The 10,017-nt window shown below is 38.5% G+C and overlaps 1 protein-coding gene across 1 annotated transcript in view; it reads right to left on the bottom strand.

The window, feature by feature from the left end:
* Positions 1-3,219: 3,219 nt before the first annotated feature.
* apaf1 (apoptotic peptidase activating factor 1) overlaps positions 3,220-10,017 on the bottom strand; it is a 50,345-nt gene continuing 43,547 nt past the window's right edge. The window contains exon 27 of the mRNA XM_031758574.2: positions 3,220-4,804. Coding sequence (XP_031614434.1) covers positions 4,658-4,804 — 147 coding nt within the window. The 3' untranslated portion in view covers positions 3,220-4,657. The remainder of the gene's footprint in view (positions 4,805-10,017) is intronic.

Below are 10,017 nucleotides of genomic sequence, written 5' to 3'. Positions count from 1 at the left end.
GTCACATTCGGGGTAGGCTCTTGACCAGGCAGTGTCACAGTCGGACACACCTCTTGCTCATCACATCCGATTTGAAAACACCATGTTGGTGACAAAGTTGATGCTCGTGTCAAGACTTCAGAACACGAGACTGCATTGCACAAACCAATGGGTGATGACACAGAAGCTATGTTTTTACTGTGACTTTTCCGACTTTCAGAGTTCAACTTGAGGAGGGATTTCAGCTGAAAAATCCAACTGGGAACTCTGGATTTCCGACTTCCCAGTTCAAATGTAACTGCCCATCCAGTTATTAGTCCAATTAGCCCACCTTTACATGATATATTCCAGTTACATCCTTGCATCAGAACTCATTGATGTTTAAGCTAAGAAATGTGTGCCAAAAAATGCATCCTGTGCAACCTTGGCATGCGTTTTGAGTGATGCACGCACCAGTATTGGCCAAATATCAGTATTGTTAACATCAGCTTTATTGAGTTCCTTCATTAACCACTGCTGATGTTTATCTGTTGTGCCACATCAATTTTCTGCTGTAAAAATGTTTGAAATTAGTTTGACGAAAAGCTGAAAGCCCACATTTCACAATGAGTACAAAAAAGTCTTGGTGGTGTCTTTGGTCACATTTGTTGAGATAATTGATTATTCAAAATTGGCCATAGATGTGAGGTAAAAACTGCATGAACTTATGTTTAAATGTGGCTTGTAGTCTGAAATGCTTTCATTAAAACAAGAAGTCTATTTCCATTTACTAAGATGCATTTTTGAACTCATATTCAATGCACAAAAATTTCTGGCAGAAAAAGAAAATGAACACATTTAAAATATATAAATATATAATAAAGGTTATGCAAGATTTATCCCAACAAAGATATATTAGTACCAATTACATACCTCTGAAAAAATTTCTAGCATAATTAGAAGTGATGGAATCATAAAAAATAGCGTTCCCTGAAGGCAAAATGTCCTGAACTTTGAAAAATGCTCAACAAACCTTGACAACACACAGTCCAGTAAGGTAAAATCCCATGTTAGCCCTCTATGCACATCTGTCATCACATAGAAATCACATTAATTAAACACCGATGAATCATCCTACAGCTTTATCTATTGCACATAACTCAACTGAGAACTGGATTTCAGTGTTGAAAGGTAGTTGGTAGATTTAACCACAGAGACCAAATGACCTCCAGCATTTATGTGAAGGAGGGAAGTTATGTAGGAATATACTGCTGCTTTTTAAATGCAACCAGGACTACAGGCAGATTTCAATGAAAAGAAAAAGTATTGACTTCAGTGCATCATGTTTTTCACAACAGAGATTAGTTTTGGATTTTAAAAACTGTTACAAATTTGATTTACAGCACAACGAGAAAAATTAATGATTCTATTACACAACAAAGTAAAATTTCTGAGAGGTGAGTTTGAAATTAATGTGAGCAAAAGCAAAAATTCTTCTATTGTGCGCTCAATATATTTAAAGCAGACATGAAACGCTGGGAAAAGAGAGAATATTTGATTGCATAAAATAGCGCTTAACGCATAATGCTAACATTTGCTTTACCAACTATATTATGAACAGCCAGTCCTCTCACTCCAGTCTCTTAGGTTTCGCTGTTTATTAACTGCAGTACATATTCTACCTGATCCACCTGATTCTGATCAATTATCTAGTATTTAGCTACTTTTAAAACTGAGCTCATTCAGTGAAATCAAAGTCATCTGATGAATGGAAATCTTAAAGCAGGGGTGTCCAACTCCAGGCCTCGAGGGCCGGTGTCCTGCAGGTTTTAGATGTGTCCTTGATCCAACACAGCTGATTTGAATGGCTAAATTATCTCCTCAACATGTCTTGAAGTTCTCCAGAGGCCTGGTAATGAACTAATCATTTGATTCAGGTGTGTTGACCCAGGGCGATGTCTAAAACCTGCAGGACACCAGCCATAGAGGCCTGGAGTTGGACACCTCCCTCTTAAAGAAACACATATATCAGCTCATGGCCTGGGCAAGTGTCCTCATGATGAATTGCAATCCACTCTGTCATAAACCCCTCTGCATAAACCTGTATTGGATGGATAGATACAGGAGCAGCATAAATCATAAAAACTGTATAATCCTTTATAAAAACAACATTGTTAAAAGTGCTACAGGTCTACACTGAAGGTCTTATAATGTAATGCTGTGTGAAAATGTATATAGGACAGTGATAAAATACCAAAAAAGGTTAAAGAAATAAACAAAAAATAAAATAAAACTGAGATTGTGAAAAAGAGAATTCTGGCAAAGGGCCTTCATAACATATGCACTATAAATTCAATTCAATTCAATTCAATTCAATTTTATTTATATAGCGCCAAATCACAACAAAAGTCGCCTCAAGGCGCTTTATATTGTACAGTGATATGAGAGCAGCAAAGAGGCTTGATACAGGAATGTCTGTGGAGTCTTATGTCCTGACAGGTGTGTTTGCCTGTCACATAAGAAGAGTTCTTGTGAAGTTTTATAGAAAACGGCTGGAATGATTTCCTGCAGCGTTCTTTAGGCAGCAGGGTCGAATAAGTCTGAGGGAGAATGAGCCTCTGCTACCTCTACAGTGTGAAATGGAGAGGTGATGGTTTGTTCACTGACCTTCTGTCCCTAAATGCCTCAAGATTCTGGACAATGGTAGACTGAGCCTTGTGGATTAGTTTGTTATTCTGTTAGATATAAAGACAGGGATTTTTCCTGCACACACAAAAAAAAATGAACTCAAGAGGAAGATTTCAGATCTTCTGCTAAGAAAAAAATCACCAGTATTTGTACTTTTTTTCAGATGACCAGAAAACAAAACAGGTAAATGCATAGACTCCTAATCACTGCACACACGAATTGAGCCCATTCTCTGTTACATTACAGATCAAAATATTTACTCAAGGAAAAATATGATTGCAAATTTGATTCCAGACAGTTGAATGAAGAGAAGCTGATTTTGAATCATTCTGGAAAGCAAGTCAAGCAAATCCTTTGTCCCTACAATGCAGGCCATGTGCGGATGTGCGGTGAATCATGCTGTCACTGTGCCTGAGAGCAGGGGCTCTCGCTCCTCATGGGGAGCGTCAGACGGCAGGAAGGAGGAGGTTTTATAGGGCAGAGCACACCAGGTCTTAACCATAAATTTAGAGCCTGCTAAACAAAACACAACTAAAAAGAAAGGGGAAAAACACACACACACACACATACAACTTCACAGCATATGTGATTTATTCTTAATAAATTACATTTTCCATTGTACCACAGCATATAACAGTTTACATCCTGAGCAGATATCAACATATCCGTTAGAAGGAAATTTGATGATTGAACAGCAACTTTAAAAAAGCACCAGTGAGGAAGGGCACAGTGTGAGAATGACACAAGCATTATTGAAATTCATCCTTTGATTTATTTATTTTATTTGTGCTTATTGCTCCAGCTGCACATGGAGTCCACACCTTTCTCACTGACGTGAGTGGTTTTGATAAAGGTATAGGGACACTTGCCTCTCTCTGTAAAACCTCAGAATTTTCACTCAAATTAAGGATTTGTTTTTCAAGTCACATTAAGAAAAGCATCCTTAAAGATTGTAACTACTTCTTCCAAGTGCTCTCAACAAGTAAAGGCTCAGTAGTAAGACAACGTGCACATATAAAGTAATATCTAAAGTTAAAACAGTTATATATTTATATGAAAAAAGGCAATTAAAGCAGAAAAATGCTTTTTAAGATTGGCAACATGAAATTCGAGTATAAATTATAAATCACATACTGTGATTATATTTTATAGAAAACATTTCCTTTGATCCACGTTCAAAAGTACAAACAGTTCCGACATACAAATAGTCTCTTTAGCTTTGAAAAGAATTTTACATGCAATCTTCAGTGCTTAATTCATAAAAACTTTATCATGCTATCCATTTTTAATGCTCATCAAAGTGCACCAAAAGCTCCAAATGTGCTGGTATGTTGAGAAAGTGTTGACACAAAGCACACAGTATGTGCATTCACGAAAAGACTGCAGTGTCTAGAAACAGTTTAAAACTGTCAATAATGAATACTGACTCAATGCAGTGGTTCGAAAGCATCACAGCACAGACAAACCAAACTCACTTCATCACTTCTAACAAATCACAGGACGTCTATGATAGCTTTTACGATTACATACATACATACAGAAGTGGAAAATCTCTTGCACATGTGCAATCCTCAACCCTAAAAAACACAGATATTTTTCATTTAACTCTTTCATCTGTTGGTAAATAGTAGTGATAGAAAAAAATGGGTTTGAGAAGACCCAATGATCAGGTTTGCTGGCTTTTTAGAAATCAGTGTTACCTTTTAAATGCACCTCTTTGTGTTTAAAAAGATGTGTGTAATGCAGATTCAAGGAAGAAGATTTCACACTGCATCATTTAAAGCCGGCGCAAACTGGTCATGTGACCCCAGCAAAGTGTATTTGTCTAATGCTCTCAAGGCTATTGTTACTGACTGTGCAAAGTGAAAATGTAAACTGTTTTTCTTAGATGCGGAGGCCGTTTAGCGTTGGACAATTCTGCATACATTATGCAATTGAGCAGTTCTTGCAATAAGCTGGATGATGGCGTCTGTTTCTGTCATCTTTTGGAGCGGTGCCGGCGGCGTTATCGTCACACCACCCTCTGGAGGATGTAGAGGATGCCGATATTGTCGATAGTGACGAAGGTGGAGAAGTCGGATGACACGTGTATCTTCTTTAAAGCGCTTCCCGTTGTATAGAAGGTCTGCAGAGCTTTGCCTGTCTTCACTTCCCACCACTGGATATAAAGAATAAGGACAAAAAAACAAGAACATGTTAAAATCATTACGTTTGACCCGAGGTTATCTGAAAGAACAAGAAGTTATGTACAAACCTTTGAAGAAAATATGTATTTCAATTCAATTCAATCTTATTTTATTTATACACCACCAAATCACAACAACAGTCATTTCAGGGTGCTTTATATTCTAAAGAGGACAAAGACAAACACGACATGTGACCAGCATTAAAATGGGTTGGAAAAAGGTGATTTAAGTGACTTTAAATGTGGCACGATTAAGACAGGCTGCTCTCTGTATTTCACAAACTGCTGATCTACTGGGATTTTCCTGCAAAAACATCTCTAGTGTTTTCAGAGAATGATCTGAAAAAGAAAATACCCACACAGTGCCACAATTCAGGATTGTGGTGTAGGTGTTGGGGTGGAGGGCTGCCAAACTCGGGGCTCCTTTGGGCTCCTAAGTATCAACTAAACACCTGAGAATTGTTGCTGACCATGTCCATCCCTTTAGGACTATAGTGTTCATTTATAACACACCATGTCACAAATCTCAGCTCATCTGAAACTGGTTTCTTGAACTTGAACTGGTTTCAATGAGTTCACTGTATTCAGAAGGCCTCCACAGTCGCCAGGTGTTTCCAACACCTTGTTGACTCTGTGTCTAGAAGAAATAAGGCAGTTCTGATAGCAAAAGAGGGGGTCCAACCCAGTACTATTATGGTGTACAGTAACTGAGTTACACATCTAATGGTAAAAGGAGTGAGTGCAAAAGTTAAAACATTTCTCTGGAAAAAGTAAATCAAGGCAGAAGTTGTGTAATGTGCACTATGATTTGTCTGATTCATGAAACAAAGACAACAACAAAAACTAAAAAGACTCAGTAGTTTATGATGGCGGCCCAGAAGACCATTTCAAATTTAATATTCTAAAATCTCCAGACTCAAACTCACACACACACACCCACAAGCTCTCTCAAATACTTCGATGGAGACCCATAAACACACCACCCCCAGCAGCTTTTTTGAGTTATTCCCTTTAATCTCAGTTTAAAGTTGACATTTTCTATTGAAGCTCCTTCTCACTGGGATGAATCATCAAAGGCACATCAAGTCAATCATTAATAGCTTGGCACGAGTGTGTGTGTGTGTGTGTGTGTGTGTGTGTGTGTGTGCGCGCATTCAACTTTTACAATATTAGGCACGATAATGACACATCAAAACAAGAAACGATGCCCCTTCCAGCTAAATAAAGACGGCGTGACTTTTTTAATAGGTTTAATCTTTAGTAGCTGAGCATGTTTTTGTTATGAACCTTTAGCTGCTCTGAGTGTGGGTTTATAAAGGAAAGCAGGCCAATCCCTAAGTCTATCGACAGACAGACTGCAACAGAAGAGGTGGCAGCAGCAGATTGCTGGCTTATAGGAGGTGCGCACACTCACGCACACACACAGCCCATTAATCACACAAACCCTACAGCAACTTTAAAGTGAGCTCATTTGCATACCCCCCAAAAAGGCATTGCAAAAAAAAAATTTGGTAAGATTCCTTTTGTTCAGATTTTCATGCTGTACCACCGTGTGTGTGTGTGTGTGTGTTGTCGTTGTTGCTGCTGCTTCAAGGCACTAGCAATACTTGTTCACTAGACTTCCTTCACTGCTACTATTGGCTACTAAGATCTTGGTAGAAAAGACAACAGAGAAGACTGTATTAAGTCATGGCATAAACTCCAATAATAGTCGCCTAAAATGTCATATTTATAATTTATAATCAAAGCAGTTGCTTTAAATTGGTGAAATTTGCCTGTACTAGTTAATGTCCTACTTAATGTCTTATATGGTGCAGGTAGATGATTTCATCTTAACTAAGCAGCTGTGTCAGGATTTTGACTTTAAAAGAAAAAGTATCCACTACTTTAGCACAGAGGGAAATGGAAACAGGAATATCTGGGATAAAAAAAAAACATCTTATTGTCTGTTGGGTGAATAATTTTAAATCTAGGTTATTTGTGACCCCGAAGATTAAAGATGGTTTTGAAATATAGTGCAGTATGGTGCATTCTTCCATTAACATCCTTCTTTAATTGCTAAAAATAATCTTATCTCTCATGCCCAGACTTCTCCTGGTAGCCCAGCACCTGGACACACTACTATGAAATATTTGTGGTGAATATGAGACGGTTTCTACTGAGTTTAAATGGAACAAAAAACAGGTCGGGTCACACTTAGGTTATTTTAAGCCCCCCTTTTTGTGGTTTTCACATCATTACACAGCTCATATCTGACAAGGAACCCTTATGGAAATAATGTCTCCATCTCCTTCATCTATATTCAGCCATAAATCACACAAGAAAATATTTCACAACATATAATATTAAACATACTTTGTCTAAGGAAACATTTGCATACAAAGGCTGCTTTACATAAAAGCTATTAGTACAGATTTGTTACCTTGAACTTCAAAGCTATGCTATGTAATTTGCTACTGCCTTCAAGGCTAAACGTGACCTGAGAGTAAACATGACTTTAAGTCAAAGCAATTAATTCCTACATGGTTCATAAATGTGAAAAATGAATGTGAATAGTGAGAGACAGGAATAAGCATGCAAAATCATACTTTATATACCTTCCTCTCGGATAACACAAGTAAAACTGAAGTTGATACAGAGGTCACGGAGGTATATTATCAATATAATGTGGAGCAACAGCCTTGCTTCTCCTATTTTTGTTCTTATAAGCAGTGGCAGCAGTTTATGCATATGCATATACTGCTATACTGCTGTATTTAATACAAGGCCAGCTACAAGTGTGACCTGACCTTAGCTTTTAAGTTGAATAAAATTAGGTTCAATTTGATGATGATCAAAACAAACTGAATTTCTCTTTGACAAGAATCAGGAGAAACAGAAGGTATATAATAAAGGGAAGTATTGAAATCAAGGTGAAGTTATTGAGCACATGCTTTACAGCAGGAATAATCTGTAGGCAAAGTACAATTTCTACATGTAGCCAAAGCCCTGTTTACGTGGGGCTTTGACTGTCGGACTGCACACCCAAAACTGTCTGCTATCATCCACAACAATTGAGCTTTTTATTTACATTTTTTTTATTCCATACACGAGAGGCCCAGAAAAACTGCCCCCACAGACAAGTCGGCAGACTGCCCGATGGCTTCCCAGATTGCAAGTGCACGATCAACCCCACTGTGTAGGTTATCCCTCCTCAGAGAGTTTTCTTAAGTTATCTCCCAAACTTGAAATCAAGCAGCCAGGCTGTGCTAGACGCCTCTAAGGAGGCAAAAAACAGAAGACGCCCGACAGAAGACTGTTAGGTTTCATGTTACAAAAAGCTGCCAGAGTACTTGACCCACTTCAAGCTTCTCCGAAATAGTGAGACCTCAAACAGTCCACCCAAAAAAAAAAAAAAAAAAAAAAAAATCAGTCAGTTCTCAACACATTTATCTAATGATGGGCTTATTACACTGCCCCCCAAAAATGTCTGGAATCTACACTACAGAACAGGAAACCCCTGTATATGTGGAATCTTAGTGTAAAAAGGTCAGCTACGGCAAACTGGTGGAAAATTACCATTAGAGAGAGTCTGACTAACAAGATTTAAACTCGAGTACTGATGACCTTTCATCCTGTATCTCAGCAAAGAGATTTTCAAGGTCAAACCATGATGCCCTCAGTACAGCCATGAAATAACACAAAAACAAGACAGAGGTGGGATCAATTTGATTGGTGAGGCGACAAACTGAGTATATACTGCAGATACCAGAGGAGGGCGGAGACACACTTGGCTAAAGCCTAATTGCATCTGAAATGGAACAAAGATGGCTGCTGCCTGTCAAAGAGCTGACAGCTCAAACAAAGAAATAATACTGAGACGCCTGCTGCGCAAGCACACAAACACATATATGAAAATAAACAGACCAATAGACGGACTGAAACAGGCAAGGAAGAGAGCAAACAGAGTCGAAAAACAAGACTGAGCCTCCCAGCAAACAACGGCTGCAGACGAATGATGAAACTCTTTGACGAAATCGAGAATAAGGGGAGTAAAAACTCTCTATAACTCCAAGTGGTTATAAAACGGGGGATTAGCAGAGAGACGCAATGTATGGAGAAAAGAGCTGGTGCAAAATAAATGTTTAAAAAAGCCCGCTGGCTTTGAGGAAGGACAGAGGGAGATGTGTGGAGAGAAAGTGTGAAAATCATTTCAGAGTGAGTCTAGATTTACTAGGAGGAAAAAAAAACTTAGCCAGAAAATCGCTATGTTTAATCATTTACACAGGAGGATGAGGATGAGACTATGCTGGATGGCATGCATATTTATAGTTTTATGTGACAGGAAGGAAAGTGAGCTTTTTCCAAAAGAGACAAAGCTGCAGACGGGAGAAAGGTAAATGATAGGTGTGCTAACCAAAAGAGCAAATCCAGACAGATAAAAGATGCTGAAAACAGTAAAACATATTTCACATTTGTCATAACAACTGTTTATTCTCTCTCGTGGGAATATGCAGCTGGGTTTTGCGTTCGTGTGTCACATGGAGGGCCCATATCCTCAGAGCAGATGGCTGATGTGCTGACATCAACACCATCTCCGTGGGACCATTGATATATGGGAGAGAGCTAGCGATGCATGTAGATGCTAAATAACTAAACTGGAGTTGTTTGCTGGGTGTTCTGTGTGTGGTTGGTGACCACCTTGGGTCTTCTTTGAGATGTAAGACAACGAAGTCTGTAGTGAAGCCGCTGAAAGCGGAGGGAAGATGGGTTTGTGACAATGTTTGCATGTACAATACGTGAATGCTAATGCAAAGAAGACAACGCACAAGTGGAAATTCAGCATATTCAGAGAATGCATCAGTGCATCAACATGGAAATAATATACAAGCAAAACCAAGTCTAGGTTACAAAAATACTACAACTAAAAACACAGGGGATTATTCACTAATAGCTAATGCACTTCACTTATATAGCGTCCGCCTGTCCGGCAGCTTAGCAAGCAGAATCATGATCTGAATGCAGTGTTGTGCCAAATGGAGCTCTATAACCACACTATAGGATCCTCTTGTTAGCCTTTTTCTTTTAATTAATTAATTTTATTATTCACATTAGCTTACATATAGTTTAGCAATGTGTGAAGACACTTTTGCCCACAGACACATTCATATATTTCTTTTTCTATCACACAGAACCCCCCCAAGGAC

The sequence above is a fragment of the Oreochromis aureus genome, linkage group 17, assembly GCF_013358895.1.
Source record: "Oreochromis aureus strain Israel breed Guangdong linkage group 17, ZZ_aureus, whole genome shotgun sequence".
Taxonomy (NCBI): Eukaryota; Metazoa; Chordata; class Actinopteri; order Cichliformes; family Cichlidae; genus Oreochromis; species Oreochromis aureus.
This window is presented reverse-complemented; position numbering and strand designations above follow the sequence as displayed.